This window comes from Ylistrum balloti, unplaced genomic scaffold (genome assembly GCF_031769215.1).
Source record: "Ylistrum balloti isolate Yb309-2 unplaced genomic scaffold, AGI_CSIRO_Ybal_v1 Utg369802, whole genome shotgun sequence".
In the NCBI taxonomy this organism is placed as follows: domain Eukaryota; kingdom Metazoa; phylum Mollusca; class Bivalvia; order Pectinida; family Pectinidae; genus Ylistrum; species Ylistrum balloti.
In genome coordinates, this window is record NW_026781979.1 from 160034 (window position 1) to 179570 (window position 19537).

Genomic DNA, 19537 nt, shown 5'->3' on the forward strand with positions numbered 1-19537 from the left:
GTTGTTTTAGACATGTTGTTACATCTGTCAGATTGATAACGTTAGCCACACACTAGATCGAGTTTTGTTGTTGTTTTAGACATGTTGTTACATCTGTCAGATTGATAACGTAAGCCACACACAAGATGGAGTTTTGTTGTTTTAGACATGTTGTTACATCTGTCAGATTGATAAGGAAGCCACACACTAGATTGAGTTTTGTTGTTGTTTTAGATATGTTACATCTGTCAGATTGATCTCGTGAGCCACACACAAGATTGAGTTTTGTTGTTGTTTTAGACATTGCTGAGTATTATTTTATTATTAATATATAGTTCCTCCCGTCGCACGCAGATTTGACGGCACCTTATCGTTTCTCTCAGGGACACCGAACACTTCGACAAATCAAGGGAAACTGAATCCAAATAATTGATTCTATATTCTATAGGGTGGGGGGGGGCTCTTTACAGCTTGATTTTTTTTAAATCTGTAGGTTTTGTAAAATTTCCCTGACTTTTAGAATTTTCATTCGAGGGAAACAGTTACGTTACACTATATTTACCACGGAAAAATGCAATACTAAATCTGGTCCGCCGGTACAGAAAAAGTAGTTAACCTTCGACACCATCGAATTCGCGATATATATGTATACATTTCGGCATACTAGTGTGTCTCGTTTGAAAAAAACCTACAATCTAACATTCAGAGAAAACCTTTGTAAAGCTAAAGCTATCAGGGTTGTGTGAAGACATTGTAGGCATTTATCACTGAAGCTTTAAATGTTAAACAATACCTTGAACGCCTACGTTCCGCCTCGTAAAACAATTAAGTCACATACACAATACCTACCCACGGAATAACTGGTGCATTTCTCGAACTGAGCACAGGTGGAGCCACCCAAGGTAACAATGTTTACTTATTTCTTCATACTATTTATATTTTACGAATGGTTCTGGATTTATCTTACCTGTCTTTGTTGACAGTACTATTTTTAAAACCCACAGTTGTTCTATTATTTAAAGGGTACAAATTTCTTCACTTAATAGCATTGGAGATTAGAATTGAAATTACCATGAACTTTAACACTTTATTATCAACTTTAAGAAACCGTAACATTCCAGTATCCATACCTTGGTATTACCAACGTAAACTAATGATGATTAACTATATGAGTTTCCATGGGACGTCGTACTACCTTAAATATGGCAGGGGACGTCGATCGGCACAGCCTTAGATATTTCAGGGGACACCGGTACGTCTCTAAATATCCCAGAAAACACTGAATGGCACATACTTAAATATTTCAGGGGACTTCGATTGACACAGTCTTAAATATCCCAGGGAACTTTTGTACAACGTTTTACATTTTAGGGGATATCACACTACTCTAAATATTCCAGGTGACATCACACTACTCTAAATATTCCAGGTGACTTCGCACTACCCTAAATATTCCAGGGGATATCACACTACCCTAAATATTCCAGGTGACATCGCACTACTCTAAATATTCCAGGTGACATCACACTACTCTAAATATTCCAGGTGACATCACACTACTCTAAATATTCCAGGTGACATTACACTACCCTAAATAGTCTAGGTGACATCACACTACTTTAGATATTTCAGGTGACATCACACTATTTTAAATATTCTTGTGGACATTCTACTATTAATATTTCTATTGATATCGGTGTAACCTGAATAGCATTGCTTTTTCCTGCAGTCTTGTCATTGACTCCTTCTATGGATGGCTTGTTAAATGTCTGATGATGTTCAGCCGTCGTCGCCGACGTTACAGGCTTGTCTGTGTGGTTGTCATCCTCTTGCTCGTCGTTCTGTGTGGTGAGTACCGTTTTGATATATGCTCACTGATCTTTAAATGGCGTATATCAATTAATTCCAATAAATGAAATATGATTACGTTCATACACATGTAGTATATGCCTATCAAGTTCTGCCAAGATCTTTTTGAAGACCAGTTATCGAGGTATCAGTAGAATACATTTGTTTTCCCCACGTGCCTTGTCCAGTCTTAGAGGACATCCAAATGCTTTTTCAGTAACATTTTCCACTTGCAAGACGACAAATTGACATTTTCCGGCTCCAAATTCATATTAAAATACCACTATTATTGTGTTAGTTTATTGTTTCCATATTTGTTTTTTATTCTCTACTCTCTCACTGTTTATATGTGGGCTACCTTCCAGAGGTCTCTGTCGATAACACGGAGGGTCAATGGGGCGTCCATGTTCGGCTACGTTTTAGAAAAAGACCTACAACACCATCGGTAAGTTCACGATCTATATTTGTATCATGGTATTGTCTTACCAAAGAGAAAAGATAACAGTACATAAAGTATACGTAACCAGCTGCCGAGGGAGTGAGTTTCCTACATCACCATTCGAAAATCTCTTTATAATAGTCCACCAGTACAAAAAGTATACGTAACAAGCTGCCGAGGGAGTGAGTTTCCTACATCACCTTTCGAAAATCTCTTTATAATAGTCCACCAGTACAAAAAGTATACGTAACCAGCTGCCGAGGGAGTGAGTTTCCTACATCACTATTCGAAAATCTCTTTATAATATTCCACGAGTACAAAAAGTATACGTAACAAGCTGTCATTCCTTCATCACCATCTCCGAAAATTATTTTCATGAAATCTTTAGTTTCATTTAGTTGTTTTATAGTTAAGTCACCCTTGTAACATACTAATCTGTTATTCTAACAGGTAGACACGCCCATTAGGATCAAGGTAGGCAAGGCGAGATCTCGATGGCGTAAACAGATAGACGAACGACGTCGACGCTTGCAGCGTGTTTGTACGACCCAGTCAGCACACACAGATTTTACTCAACTAAACCTCCGTCACTTTCAGTATAACCATAAACACCGAATGTTGTACTGCGGCGTGGAGAAAAGTGGCTCGACCTTTTGGCGTCGGCTTCTACAACAGATAGACAAAAACGTCATCATTAGTCCTTATAACATCAGACCTGAAAATGGCTTGCTTAATTATAGAAACCTTGCCAATGAAACGCTAGAAGAACTGGACGACATTTTAAAGTTTTCGGTCAAGTTTATGGTCGCTAGAGACCCATATACACGATTATTGTCTGGATATATCGATAAGTTGTACTCGCCAAACGTCTACTTCTGGGATTCTATAGGAGAACATATTGTTCGGGCGGTACGACCTAACGCCACAATGAAAAGTAAAACATGTGGGCATGATGTGACGTTCTTAGAGTTTGTGAAATACGTTATCAAATCACAGACGACGGGGGAGAAAAAGGACAGTCATTTTATGCCAGCTGTGGAAATATGCAATCCGTGTAAAGTTAGATTTGATATAATAAGTCAAATGGAGACATTTAGATTCGACGTACGTTTTATTCTAGAAACTTTCAACCTTCGATCTTACTTAGGCGTTATTGACGGGCCATCGTATAATATGCTCAATGATACGATATATGACGTTGCGCAGGCTTTCGTGTCAATGCGAACAGATATACGAAGATGTATGAGCGTGCATGCTGCGCTTCTGAGAGTTTGGGAAAAGCTACAAATTAAAGGAATTGTTAGTTTAGATATACCCTGTCCCTTTAAAAAAGACGAAGTGTCTGGTTTAACAATAGACATAATGACAAGTGTCATTAGAGAAGCGTTGGATTCGGCTTCTTTAAGTGCTTTGAAATCCCAGCGAAAATCCTTGTTTTTAAAGTTTTATAGACAGATACCATTAGATGTACTACGTAAACTAGCCGATGTGTTTAAAAACGATTTTGACCACTTTGGTTACGAACAATATCCAGCAATCTTGTTTAAAAGAGTCAATACTGAAAAAACGATCGGTTAACATTAAACTATTACCTCGTAAAGAAACACAAGTTGCTATCCCCATTCAATGTCCATCTTGATACGACCATAGCTGCTGCGAAGACGTTAAACCTCGTAAAAACAAAGAAAAAATTAAAAGATATATGGTGTATCTGTGTTTTGCTTTGCTGCCATGAGCATACTCATGTAGTTAAACCTCTTTCAGCAAAATCATGACGGGACGCTTGTAGAATCGGCAGCATAAGCATGTCTACATGTTTACCTTGACTGAAAACTCATAATGATCAGAAAATGTGTTTCAACCAATTTACAGCAACACGACAAGAATATCTTGCAGCAAATTGACATATCTAAGTGGAAATTAATATTATCTAAAGGTTTATGTGTCGATATTTTGTGTCCGAGATCATTATTACAGATAAAGGTTGCTATATGTCCAAATTTCTATTATGTAGAACCTTATTGCAATCATATTACATGGGAATTTTGAAGATAATAAAATCGAATGTGAAAGTGGTTTTAAAATTGGTTATACTCTGTATGACAAGGAAATATTGCTTAGTGGTAACATTTACTAGTTCAATATCTAATGGTAATGTTGATATTTTTCAACAATAGTAATTTTGGCGACCTTGCCCACATAGATACGAGTCCTGATCACATCATAATCTAGTGTATCTTGTAAAGAAGGGCACTAACTCTGCTGAACTTAAATACACATACGAGATTGTCATAGAGCAAGAGAAACATTTAAATCTAGATATAGAACATAATACACGTGTTACATTTGTTACATTACGGTCTGTTCGTGTCTTTCCTTGAAAAGCCACTTTTTGTGGGTATAAGCTTACTAAACTTCTATGTCAGATTCTCGCCAGCTTCAAAATAAAGTATTTCTATACATACATCTGTTCTGGGTTAAATACAAGATAGTTCATGCAATGATGGATACGACAGTGTAAATAGACTCTGAGTTTAATTCAGATCAGTCCATGGTGTTGTGATTACCATTACTGCGATTCTGGTGTTCACGACTTGCAGTATTATTTGCTTCAGATTATTTCAGTCCGTGGTATAAATCTCAGACAAATCTCTGTCTTTATCACGAATTTAGGCACTTTCAACCTACCTAAATTAAAACTGATATCTAAATTTCTTTTCAAATGTTTACAGATATTGTTTAAAGAGTTGATGGTCTACACTATGTCGTCATTGGAAACATGTGGATATTTCGTTTTCTGACAGCATGCCTGGTGGTTTAATTATCAACTTTGTTCTGATACGGTAACGTAGCATGACATACTTGGATTGACCAAGATTGGATTACCTTCCTGAATACCTAATCTGATTTTCCGTGTACTTTTTCCAGGGATCTCAGAGAAGGACCTTCTTTTGTATCTATTTTGTATGTATTTCATACTCGTTTCATGATTTTTGAGTTTGAATTCTGATTTTGTTAACTTGTCGATATTTTCTTTATTGTGGTGTTTGTATTTCAATAAAATCCCTAGAAAAGTACTGCCGTTGATAAAAAGAAGTATTTTGGTGTTTTCCCTGGAGAGACATGCCTCGAACAAATACAATCAAGAAGAATAAAACGAAAAATTGAAGTATACCGGCCAGACATTTGATGTTTGAGAGGTATATCAAATAAAAGTCTTTATTGATTTCTAGTTACCAAAATCGCATCGTCAGCTGTCACTGTTCACCTGGCCTCGCCTTCGGTGCTTTGGGTCCTCGTTTGCTGCTGTCGACAACGTTTCCGTATGTAACTATGGAATATTGTGTTATGTTTTGTCAATAACCATGGTGTTCGTGTGTTTTATTTATGACGAAGTATGGAAGAAAAGGGTTTTTACCTGAAATGGTACAAATTGAGATACCAAACCCCGACAAACGTTGATTCATTCGTGTGGTTTATATGGTTCCATTGATTTTTACAATGGTCCACTGATATTCATCAAACACGACCAAAATATTATCGCTTTCTTTGTGTAAAAGATATCTTTTCTAGAGGGAGAAAAAAAAGTTTTGTTAACAAGTTTCATTGACCCTTGTATAAACTGCCTGATCACACCTCCAGCTAATTTTATCAGACTTGATGAGATGGTAAAACGGTCCTCCTGTCGCGTGGTACTTTCAGCATATCTAAGCCTGCTGGTCCTTTATTCGAGGGAGTGATTCTCTATGCTGAGTCGGACACGCCACCAAGACATGCCCTAACATTCAAACTGCCGGTTTACTTTGTCTAGCCGATCTGATTCTCAAGGGATTAAATACGCAGGCTTTATCCCACGTGGCAGTATGTATTTCAGTGGCATTTTTTGAGTGCATTGAGTCGGTAAATCTGTGTGAACGATACCTTGTAAAGATTATGAGGCACAGTGGACAGAGACGACACTGTGATTGGCGGTCCTCTTGTCAATGTAATAAATTAACCTCGTATCTCCTGGGGGCTGTCCCTTCGTGTTGAAATAGGGCTAGTTATACTGTCCTAATTATTATGGGATTATTCGGCGAGCACTCATCCCCGTTCTTCTGCAGTATCCAGTGGTGACAATGAGGCCACCGGACCTGTCCCGGGTCCATGTTCTCCTCATCTCCAGCCTCTGTCTCCTCTCGCACGCTTCTTCATGGTAGGTCTAAACGCACACATCGATTAGGATGTTTGCGGCATGTTAGAGCTTCATTAACAGTTTGTGTCTTCCTGATGGAGTTCATTTTTTTATCATTATTTTGTAATTTTTCAGAAACATATATTGTATTGTTTTAAGTTGATATATATGTTATATTTTATTTATTATGCACCAGATTATCGTGATTGTTTGTAAATGTTTTCTTTATGTGTTTATTGTTCTTTCACTATTTCGGATCACTCGCTAATTGTTCGACATTTTTTTTTATAAATGATTTGTGCTGGTTGAAATCTTTTTAATAAATCTTCAATGTAGTTTGTGTTTATATCTAAAGATTATTTTTTCGGATGCTAATTAATTTTGTTGATTTACATTAATATTGCTCTGAGAATTTAAGTCACGTAGAAAAAATAACATGTTTATCGAATCTACTATTGTAAGTGAGAGATTTTGGACTAAATGATTTGCTTTGTAAATGCTCTGTGATAATATATTTTGATAATTTCAATTTTTTGTGTATCATTTTTAATGTCCTTAACTTCAGTCCTACTTTTGTTGTCGTTAGTGAGTTTGGTATCATATGAAAGATAAATGATATATTGTATCCATTTAATCAGCAGTTTTATGGTAGTTTCATTTAGTATCAAATAAACCATACTGATTTATTTAGATCATTGCGATTCTTTTACTCTTTATCGAACCTTAATCAATATTCATTTGTTATCATATAATTTACACTTTATATCTCATCATGTTTCGCATCGTTCTCTTTTCTCGTAATGTCCTTTTTGTAGATGTTTTCTTTTGTTTTTTGTTTTTCTAGGTAACGTTTTCCCTAACCATAGCCGATAAGGAATAATTATATTCAACTTTCTATTTGTATTTTCATTAATTCTAATTTCAATTTTAATTAATTTTAGCTCCATTACACAAGAAATGTTTTTTTTCACGTTTGAGCCTGTGTGTACTACATCCTGTAGTATCCACTGATAATGTACAGTTTTCGTCATCTATCGAAGTAATTTTAGATAAGATTAGAACGAAAGCTTTTGTTATTTTAAATTTCCATACAGACCTGGACCACCTAAATTTGATATAAATGTTAACATTTTAGGCGACAAATGTTGATAATGGTTTTCATTGTCGGTTTAAACACTACTAGGTGGTTTTTTTTCTTTCGTCAAACGATATACTGAGGGCATATGTGTAAGTAAAAACCATTCATTTATAACACTATCATGTCGATATAAGTAGACTTTCTGTTTGATATTAGTATGTCAAAAAGGCTATGTTTCGATGTACATAAGATAGAAACTTGACGGGCTTAACAAAAACATAAAAAAAGGAATACAATTGTCCGAGATTAAATTTATCAAGTTTTCTTGTTCTTTAATTCATTTTTTTTTTGGTGGGGGGAGGGGATTTCGGGGTAATGGTACAAGTTATAGGTAAAATATGGCAATGCCTCTTTTTTTCTTAATGAAAATTTAAGACAAAGTTGTTTGTCCCCTTATCATTTTCTGCAGATTTAAAGATGATATCTAGTCTAGTACCAGATACGCACGCCTTTGTCTCCGTTTGATCTATATCTTATTTTCCTTTTAGATATATTTTACTCTATTGGAAGGACGAATTAGCTGGGTGATACAGTTTCATTAATTATTTTCTGTTTTTGTATTGTTATTCACTCGCGTGCCTTTTGTACAATCTTTTGATTCTCATATTTGTTTTTATTTCGCGAATTTTCACTGTGATTATGTTTCTATGTTCTTAAATACAATTTTGCGTCTGCGCTAATTTTAACATATCTAGATAATATTTTTTTACATATTTAAAGTCAGACAGTTATGACTACCCGATGTCTGCCAAATGTTTTCGATCTGTCAATCATACCAGTGAAATAATAGGACGCAGTCATATGTGATTTATGATCAAGTGTTACTTAAAATAACCTCCTGACAAATGTTGTGCCTATTATGACACTGTCAGTTGGGTTGTATTCGTGTGACGATCTCCTTAACGTAACGACGAGATTAGACGATAAGAGGATTTGTACCGATGTACCCAGACGACCCTCTACAGGTCCTAGTTATGATCGTCTCTAACTGACACACATCATGTCTGCAATATCAGTTTTATATCTAATACGGGGTTAAATTATAGACAGGATTAAAATTGCTTGATTTTATTTTTCAGGTCACTGAACAAAATTCTAATGACTGGCCCAAAGGCTAATCATTTAGTGGATAACTTCACCAGAAACAATAACCTGTGGACAAAATACCAGGTAGGCAGAGTTCTTTGGCCTTATGGCCCGTATAGGTGTCGGAAATACCACCCCGATACCACAACAATGAGTACATAGTCACAAATCTGACAACCATTATATAGCATTGTCTTATCATACAGCCCCATCATGTACTTATAGGAATTATGTCATCGACGTTTTGTATCCTCAATATTAACGTCGTCTTGAGTCTTGTCAACGCAGAAGAGGTAGTATGTCTTTGCCAGGTACAGGAATACCTGGGTTAAAAAGGGTAGTGTATAAGGAGAGTTGATAAAGAGGGAGAATGAATAATAATACTTGGGATAAAAATGAAGTTTTATTTACAAGGTTATTAAAAGATAATATATTAAAAATACTTGGGTTTTGAAGGATACTGTATAAATTACTTGGGTTTATAAGGATACTGTTTAAAAAGAAGAGTACTTTTTAAGAATACTTCGATTTAAAAGGTTATTTTTAAGAATACTTGGGTTTAGAAGGATAATGTATTTAGAATACATGTGTTTAGAACGATGATGTTTAATACTTGGATTTTGAAGGATGATTTATCAGAAGGATACTTTTCTTTAGAAAGATCAGGACTTCATACGAGAAAACCTTGGTTTAGTAGTAGAGCTAGCATTAAAATGTCTTCGGTACAAATATATACATTTGTAATTGTTAAAAATTCGACCAATATATGTACATTAGCAGTAAATTTATCACTTCATTTCTGCGTCCAGATATAATCAAGATATGTATTTTGGCTGGTTTTAATACCCCGATTTGTTATGACCTGTCGCTCTTGTCCATTTTTCCGATATATGTCTTTAGACAGACGGAATGTTTATATAATTACAAACAAACGAGAAATATATACGTTACAACACAATTTCGAACAATAAAATAAAAAAATAAAGATATTTTTATTTTGTGGCAACAAATGTTTTTCATGAAATGTCAAGATCTGTCGGTCATGGTCAAGACTTGAGTTTTGCTTTGTTGGAGAAAATCTCTTCTCACAATATAAAAATAACTATGTTTTTGTCACAAATGGTTAAAAACTGGAGAATTATCTAAGATGACAGCAGCGGTTACATACATAAAATGCTACCATTTAAGACCAAGATTACGGTCACGGATTTATTGGTTAAAACGGTTCTTTTTAGATCAACATCACATTTCTTCATACCTGTAGATTACATAGAATAATGGCGATTTGATTTCTCCAATGGCCCAAAGACAGTGTAATGTCGTTGCGTAAAAGACAAAAGTAGTATGTTTGTTTTAATTGAATTTGAATGTGTATGAAAAACAAATTTACATAAAGAATTGATTAGATATGGCAATTTGTGCGGAAATGTTTTATGCTGTTTGAAGATAAAATCAAGTTTCTATATAGCGCGTGATTTTCGTATTATCAAAATAAATAGTTTAGTGAAATTCAGTATGATGAAAACTGAATACTCTGATAACAAGTAGATTTTGATCACGTGTAAGATGACGTGTATAAGTCACTTGTTTATATGATTGTGAAATAGGCTGATTGTACCGAAATTTACGACACATTGTTGAAATATTTATCAACCCATGACTGTACCTGAAGCTTATTTTTACATTACAACTTGCGGATCAAGATTATAATCACTGTCATTTATATAATCTCTGTGTAATCTATAACGTAACTTAATCATATAGAACATTTATATTTTTATATAAATTTTCAAAATAGCCCGATACGATTGTTCATTGTTAATGATCATGTAATCGAACTGAGATATTGTTGCGGTCGTTACAACATCAAGGTGCAGAACTAAGTTGACAAAACACATTTGTCACGAAAGAAGACAGACATATATGGAGTAAACGAACATCAGTCTGATTAATTGAAATACGACGAATAGGGTTAAACATGTTAATATATTTTAACACAGATTAATCCAAATATGGTAATGAATCTAATTGACCCAAATACACGCGCGTTTTGTGGGTGATGACCCGCTCATGCGACTGACTCTATCGTTATCTAAATCCCGTAACAACCCGTACAATTGCCCTTTTATGGAAAATGATGAATGAAAACATGATCCCCCTCTAAGCCATTCATGACCCAGACAATTGTAATATGATATCTGCTACTTAGATGTGTTGAATACAAAATGCGCGTGCAGCCACTCATTAGCTTGTAATTAGATTATAAATCCACACGCTAAGCTTGAAGCCATTAACCAGTTTTTCAGTGTATTAAACGGACCAGATTTGATAGGAGAGTTCTAATGTTTTTCGTGACAGTTCTTCTGAGATAGAAATAAAGACGGTGTTAACAGTGGTGGTTTATCTGAGAGAGACAATGATTCATAAACTCTGGGAGTTCCACATTCCACATATCTTAATGTCGGGAGTAAAAACACAGACTGTGTATAGGAAATCCTCATATCTATCTCCCTAACCTCTGATCTCTGTATACGGACAAGACAACGCTGTAGATGATCATTTCAATTAAGTTATGTAGCCTTTGACCTTGCGGTAGATTTTGATCTCGTTATTTTAAACATAATCCGTCACATAAGTCAATTCATGACATGACCAACGGCATCTCGAGACAACAAAATACCGTATAGGTTGGGTCTGATCACATTAACAATACCGCGTCATTCTTATGTAACCATTTATCTATATTCCTGACAAGCTGTCTAATTGAAGGAATTTCAAACATTGTAAAACAAGTTGTAGATACATTTTTTTTCTATTAAGATTGATAAGATGTTTGTTTAGGTGCGGCTATCGTTCTTTAAATCTTCTCTTTTGTTAAAACAAACCACAAAAATATCATTATATTGGAGTTCACACTCCTGTTAATTAATGATTTACCCAAGTGTGTACTTAAACATCAAGTGACTCGGCCTGGTTGTATTTTATTTCAATCGATGAAATCAAATAAAGGAATAGACGTGTTTGCGGTATATCCACAACAGCTGTAATGGAAATACTGACATAATTATATAGACGTGAAGAAAATAAAACTTTCAACTGAGTGAACATTTTTTGCCATTATTTTGCTTTGTCATAAATGATATCTTTTTCGAGTAAAACAATTATTTTTGGCATGCGCGTGGTTTTCGATTTACGGTATACTTCCACTGCACTTGCTGTGCACACACTGATCGTCTCAGAGTACCATTATACATCAATGATGCTTTTGTATTTGTATATCCAGAAAGATACTCAACTGTAAAGGTATGGAGGGTCTAATGACAACAACAATACATTATCTGCAATAGAGTCTTGTTATCAGAGAATTCCATCAACAACGATCTCACTATATCTGATGACAGTTTGACAATTATGTTTACATGCCAACCAGGAATGAATTACATCATTTATATATAGGTTATAAATAAACAGGTGTTTTAGACATGTCAGGTAGAGTACCGTAAAAGGAAGACATGTAAAATGTTTTGTTTACAAGATTGAATATTATACAGTGAACCTATGTGCACCTATTGGCAGAAACATGGTTATTGTTGTCATCTTGTCGATGCACTTTAATAGTGCAGGTACACTACACTTAATCATGTTGTGTGACTCTTGGTTAAAATGTGTTATCCTCCTTGCTATGAACCAATTTTCTTTCAGTTTCTAATGCATTCCGTCTTTCCCTGCCCCTTTTTTTCTTCTTCAGCATGTTAGTTTGTTATACATGCACTGTCATTGTATAATGATAAAGACACTGTCGTATCTCCAATTTACAAATAACACTTATAACTTGTGTCGAATCCTTCATTGATGTGTTTTCGTTATTCCACTGCTACATGTATGTAATGTGGTTTAAACTAAATTGTGTCTTTACATTCATTTACATATATTTCAGTTGAGTTTTATCTATCTAACACACATATATAATGGGTTCTTTCTTTTATATGAAGGATTCAAAAAGTTACTTTTGCTTGATTTGATAAAATTGATCTAAATTAACTCTGATGTTATATTTAAAAATTAAGTACCATTTTTTTCATTAACAGGTGCACACAATGTTTATGAAAAGTATGGACCGAGGGTCGCTGAGGGCAGCCAAAGAATGTCGTCATCAATTTAAATGGGACAGATGGAACTGTCCTATCGTTGACATGAATCGCCAGATACACAATATAAGAGGTAAATCAGTGTTTTGGCTTTTTGCTGAAGATTAGTATCTCCGGGTAAAATGTTGTGGAAAATAATTCCAATATTTCTATAAGATACATGTACCTTTCCAAACTATGAAATATATTTTTCTTTAAACATTTAGCGTGAGGACTTGAATCGTTCAACCCCTCCCCCTCCTTCCTGCGTTGCGGGTCGAACAGACGAATAGAATTTGTTTTGATAATCATATTGTACAAGTTTGATAAAAAGAAATGTTTTAAAATCATACAGAAGTAGAACGTAATATCCAGTACTCGAAAACGATTTGTTCCGTCAAAACGCTTCATATTTCTTCTTTGGAATAACTCAAAGCGTGCACTGTCAAATGTAAACATCAACAAACTACTTGGTTCAATTTTCAACGCCATGCTTTTCGAATACTCTTTCCCTGTATATCTACTGTAAACTGTGACGTTAGAAATAACACAAAGTTTTGATGTTCAAATGATGCAGGTTGATGAAAATTATGAGGAGGAAGTTTGATGGTCGCCATAGTGATCTCTTTGAGAAACATTCTATTTCATTGTGTGACATAAAGCTGGACGTTAGTTTGCCTTTTGGTTCCGATGTTGTATAACTTTTTCTGATTTGAGAACGTGGCATTACTTACTCGGATTGACCAAGTTTTACATGGCGGTTGTCGATGAAGCAGAAGACGCTTACTCATCTTGACCACCAGGTCTTATTCTCCATGTACTTTTTCAGGAGTCTCCGCGTAAATCTTTCTTTTGTTCATAATTTGCCCCAGTTTTATAGAATTTGAGTTCGGATTATGATTATGTTGTCATGTTGGTATTTTCTTGATTTTTAACCTGTATGTAAACAGACCTGTTGTCCCTTCAGGTCAGTAACATTGTTTTGTTGCATGAAAAGACTTGTAAGCTTAATACTCACAATTTATTTAAATTCCCTTTTGTAATAATATATTCACAAGCATGTGATGAAAATACTTTTATTCAAAGGATCAATTATGGCTTACTGTTGGCCATTACTGCCGTGTCCGGTCTTCGAATTTTTTCCATATTATTTTCAAAATATCAATCCAATTATTGAGTCACGATAAGCCATTGGAAAGGAACTGAAGGAAACAATATGAAAGGGCGATACGTAAGTTTCACATTTTGAGGTGCTCGCTAATTTTGATCTTATACACTCCCTCCGGATGAACACAGAATTGCCAAACACAACGCTTACTTTTGAAATACTGACAAAGCATACACAGGACATCCGCCATTCCTGATGTTGCCGTTAGTGCGAATTCAGATTGAGGCTTCCCGGTACATGGATCTGACGCTGAAATGAAAGTGTGTTATATTAGAAAGATACATTAAAGATAATGGGAAGACGTTTACTACATATTATCGGATAATGATGTGATTTTTACTGTATAAGACTTTGTGACATATAGGATGATAACATGCATTTTATAGCTTAACATAATTAAAAAACATTTCTTAAATCGATAATAATTGAATATTTAAAAGTGATTTCTGTAAAATTATTATCAGTACTGTCCTGTATAGACTGTATCATACATATGATGTACAAGTAAATTTCGTTCTATGTAAGTCTTACATGGTTCGTAGAAAGACATCATTGGTTTGTTTTGTTCTTGGAAAGAAGACGACCTTCTCATAGAATCGCATTTGTCTGGTGTAGGATTGACCAAGAATACAGGTTCTCTTTGCGGGTATACAGGTTCCATCCCCATGGGTACAGCGATAGGTCCATCTGGTCCGTCGACCCACATCACAGGGTAGTCCCATGGCAAGGGTGTAACGGGTACATAACCATATCGATGGTCCCAGATGTAATGGCGGCCATGTTGATCCACTGCAACCCTCTGCGACCTGACATAGGGTTGTGGTCTTTTCATGGGCTTGAGATGTTGGTTCGTCTTCCTGCGCTGTTCTTGTTCCACGAGTGCGTCTATCACTGTGTCCGGGTTCTGTTCGAATGTCATACTGATGTGTTTTCTGTATACTTCCACGTCATCTTGGGAACAATACGAAAATGTCGAACACGTTATGACATCAAAAACATTTTGAAATAGAAGAATTGCACGAAAGAGTAAACAACACATTCTTATGCATTTTAAGAAAGAAACATAAAAACCGAATAAAGAATTGAGATCCTCAAATGTTTGTTACAAATTGCAACTGATGTTGGAGGTCTCAAATCTGCCCGAAACTAACTCTGATGAAGATGTGACATATTCCTTTTATTCAACATATTTTTTGTAACTGTTCTATCTTGGGTCATTTATTTTTTTTTTTTGTAAATATTCTTATAACTTTTAGAGAAGAATTTCAAGATCACGGCTTACTTCAGAGACTGTTAGCCTCCATAAGAGAAAGTGAATTGTTTGCTCAAAACATTATGTGTAACTGAAAACACTGTAGATTACGGTATATTGCTGGGAAATCTCTTCATTTAATTGTTAGAGCAGCTCATTGTTAGTACCAATCATTATAAACAACAGAGCAATAGGTTTATTTTTGTGAAAGCAGGTTTTAATGAAACTTTTGCTATGTTTATATTAGTCAAATCTGGTATTCAAAGGTGTATGGCATCATAATCCTTGCCGTTTCTGTGACTAATTGGTAAACACGTGACATGAGGTCGGGACAAACTCGTGACAACATGACAGGGATGTGCTGACGTGCTATGTATATAAATGATTGCCATCTTGAGCTGATGTTGATGCCATACGTGATGAAATTCATGACTATACGTTTCAATTATCGAAATAAAGATAATCGTAGGTAAAGTTAACTTAACTACATATATAAGAATTAAAAAATCTAAATATCGCGATAAGATAAACAACTTACGTCTGATAGCCTTATCCTGTTCCTTGTCGCCAGTTGAGGATGTACTCTTCAGCAACAGACAAAACACAATTGCCATTACTATCGGAAGATTCATGGTTTTGGGGAATGACATATGCCTAATGAAGTGTATCATTTTCACATCCCGTCACTACGCACTTGTCAAACAGGCCGGGTAGTGTGTGCATCTCTCATATGTGTATATTGTGATTTTCTCTACCCGTCAAAACGATGTCCCATACCAGTCGTGGTTATCGCTTCCAGCCATAGATGTCGTGTTGAAAATGATTGATGACTTTTTTTATACATCCGAGTAATGGCTGAATGTGTGGAGGTCAGAATTACTCGTGACAGTCGTAATTCAACAAATATTGGATGTATATTTTTTTATCATTACTATGGATGGACTGCAGAAACAGTACCAGGTTTGCATACTTGTAATGAAGACTTGGTCTTCATCAAGTCTCGCAATTATTTATTTTAAGAAACCAATCTAAATTCCTATTGAATCATTCTGACTCTAAATTTTCCTTGTGGATTGCATTGTGCTTTTGATAACAGACATCCTTTAAAAAAACGTAATAGAATATCTTTATATACTAATATCGGATACTTTTCTTGTTTCAGCGAATCGAGAGACAGCGTTTGTCCATGCTATATATTCTGCAAGCATTATGTTTGATCTGACGTCACAATGTAACATAGGCGGGAATCCCGTGTGTGCATGTGACAATTCTCGAAATGGCGTCAAAGGTAATTATTTCACAAAGATTAATCCTTTCGAGTTAAATGAATGTCAGACTTAAAAAGGCTTTTATTGAAGTCTCTATTGTGTTATACTATTTGGTTGATATGGCTAAGCCTAGGTAATCATTGTAAAAAAGTCGGTTTCATATATCAAAGTATTCAGATAGTCTCTATGTGATCGCAGATTGACAGAACTGTCAATCATGTCGTATATAATAATATATTTCTTTATAATTGGTACATCAAAAAGATTGACAGAACTGTCAATCATGTCGTATATAATAATATATTTCTTTATAATTGGTACATCAAAAATGTATTGATTCTCACTCTGCACTTATAGTGAAGTACAGTTACAGCGTTTCATATAACATGTTGTATATAATAATATATTTCTTTATAATTGGTACATCAAAAATGTATTGATTCTCACTCTGCACTTATAGTGAAGTACAGTTACAGCGTTTCATATATCATTTAGAAAATAAAAGAGTTTGTCTATAATTTGTGACATAATCACTGAAAACAATTAAATATAGTTATGTTTCATATCTTTTATGAAATCTACTATAAACGTGAACTCGTGTCTGTGACTGACATCGATGATCAACTGATACATTCAAACTGTAGTAAACATGTAGGGACACGGCAAATCTCATTATTGCATTTCGGAATTTACGGGGCAAAACGTGTCGAAAGTCTATCATTATAGTATTAATGAAAAGCGAGATATCTGCGGTGTAATCCGCACTTAAGGATGGTATAGCCAATTAGTTGAATGCTTAACCTATTGCCTGGAGTCCTTAAACACTGATTGACATTGTATTCCTAAAAATGTTCATCCTATCGCGTTATTTATACTTGGGTGCCTCCGAGAGCGGCGGTCAAGTCTGTGATACTTTACCTCATACAATGGGCGGTGAATAAGCTTGTTTTATCGCTTTCCTTCTCCACGTCCAGATATACTTTATGAGCTTGTGATTTATCCGAATGTGTAAAGATTATTCAGTAGTCAAATAGATTTTAGCAATCCTCCGGTACACTTAATCATAAATACCTTAAAACGAAGGTAAGCACGGATCGTTTGATAACAGCCAATCGCAGTGTGTTGTTATGATTGATCAATTGATATGATGCAGCAGTTTCATCGCCCACATATTGACGTTTAAATAAACACTAACAATGTTGCATACAAAGCATATTTACAAGTCTTTGCAACAATTATTTTTCGCAAAAGAATTCTAGATAGCATATCACGATGCATTCATGAAGCTGTGAAATTATACGAAGTCTATCGTACTTTAGCTAAAATTTCATTACTGATAAACGATCATATTTTTTTTATCACAACGCATGTTTAAATTTGCTACTGATGTTTGTGTATTAAGTATATTCATCACCTGGTTAACGCCTTGATTTACAATTTCAAACAAACGTTTTCCCTAGTAATAACAAGTATTTGATATCTCTTAATCGCCGTATTGTTACATAACAGACATGTGATAATATAGAGTTGTGATGTATGCTCAGTAGTTTTAATGCTAACTGTATATCTCAGTGCCTTTTTGTATTTAGGTTTTATAAATTATATTGCTGTTATGCCTGGCAAGCACTTTTAGACTTATAAACATAATTATTTCTAAAATAACTTTAGATTCTCTTCACAATATTCGTGTTTGTCAATTGTTTTAAGTACCTGTAATGCTTATCAGATTTCGATAAAACAACATTTGCGCTTAACGAGGGAATGCATATATATGATATATAATATGTAAAATATGAAAGAACTATAAATTGACAATAAAACATGTAAGCCGATACTCTCGTGCATACTATGGCTTTTTGACCATTAAACATTGACCCATCATCAACATAATACGATTAAGTTTAGAACTTGATGTTATGATAATATAAGATGAAAATGAAAAAAATTCTCGAGATATGATTTCGAAACGAATTAGGCGGGAAATGACACTGTGGAGGTGACAGAAGGGTAACGCTATAATCTACCCCCAATAACCTGATGGAGACATAAAAATGCATGTAATATTCTAGTTAAGATGAAATTGTTTTGTCTCAATAGGTGGTCACGACTGGAGCTGGGGTGGATGTAGTGACAATATCAAATTTGGTGATTCCGTCTCAAAACACTTCCTCATCTCTATGCAGAAGGGTAAAGATTCGTCAGCAGCTGCAGTTATTCAGAATAATGGTGCTGGTCGAATGGTAAGTATAGAAAGGAAGTTTGAATAAGTTTAAATACATTAACTGTCCCATGTTCTGTTGCACATCATTCTATATTCTGATAATTCGTATTGGTGATAATGTTAAACATGTCAAAGTTCGTATTTATTTCTTTATCTGATAAATCAAAATCTTCAGTTGATGCAAATATTTGTCATAACATTTGCACTTCAAATGTCGTATATTTTCTATTCCTTCAGAGTGTCAGGAAAACAGCACACTTAATATGTAAATGTCATGGAGTATCCGGTGGCTGTTCTGTGCGGACCTGCTGGCGACAACTTGGTAGTTTTCGCGCGATTGGAACCTATCTGAAACGGAAGTACAAAAAGGCAGTACATGTTAATTTTTTCGATGGAAAATTACGAAAAGGCAATGATGTAAATGGTGTCAAGTTGAACATGATTTCTAGCAAACAACTTGTATTTTTGGAAAAGTCTCCAAATTACTGCAAAGCAAATCACAGCCTTTCTTTGAACGGAACATTAGGGAGGCAATGTTCCAGGAATAAAGTTGGTGTTAAACAAAGTGCGGCTGAGCGAAAGAGTTGTCGGACTTTGTGCAGGGCTTGTGGTTTACGCGTGAAGCATGAAGTAGTTACTATTAAGACAACGTGCAACTGTCGCTTCCATTGGTGCTGTTATGTGGCCTGCTTTGATTGTGAACAAAAACAGGACGTATATTCATGTAGCAAGTAATGTGTAAACTTGTATTCTGAAAGCTCCTTGTCACAAGATGGAAAACACGTGTATGACCTCACATCTTATACCGAAACACAAAGGTTGTGCAGATGTTATCCG

General features: G+C 35.1%; 3 protein-coding genes across 3 annotated transcripts; 2 read left to right on the plus strand and 1 right to left on the minus strand.

Annotated features, from left to right (window-relative positions):
• The first annotated feature begins 1181 nt into the window (after positions 1 to 1181).
• On the plus strand, positions 1182 to 3844 carry LOC132544566 (carbohydrate sulfotransferase 11-like). Its single transcript, XM_060208183.1, has 4 exons — positions 1182 to 1231; positions 1709 to 1827; positions 2193 to 2272; positions 2717 to 3844. The coding sequence occupies exons 1-4, from the start codon at positions 1182 to 1184 to the stop codon at positions 3842 to 3844; spliced, it is 1377 nt and encodes a 458-aa protein (XP_060064166.1).
• Positions 3845 to 6384: 2540 nt separating this feature from the next.
• Positions 6385 to 19435, plus strand: LOC132544620 (protein Wnt-8b-like). The gene is made up of 6 exons (XM_060208242.1): positions 6385 to 6461; positions 8658 to 8748; positions 12753 to 12885; positions 16374 to 16499; positions 18577 to 18719; positions 18938 to 19435. The coding sequence occupies exons 1-6, from the start codon at positions 6385 to 6387 to the stop codon at positions 19433 to 19435; spliced, it is 1068 nt and encodes a 355-aa protein (XP_060064225.1).
• Positions 14030 to 15843, minus strand: LOC132544538 (uncharacterized). The gene is made up of 3 exons (XM_060208149.1): positions 15750 to 15843; positions 14491 to 14910; positions 14030 to 14208 (listed from the first exon to the last, which is right to left on the minus strand). The coding sequence occupies exons 1-3, from the start codon at positions 15841 to 15843 to the stop codon at positions 14030 to 14032; spliced, it is 693 nt and encodes a 230-aa protein (XP_060064132.1).
• Positions 19436 to 19537: the final 102 nt, after the last annotated feature.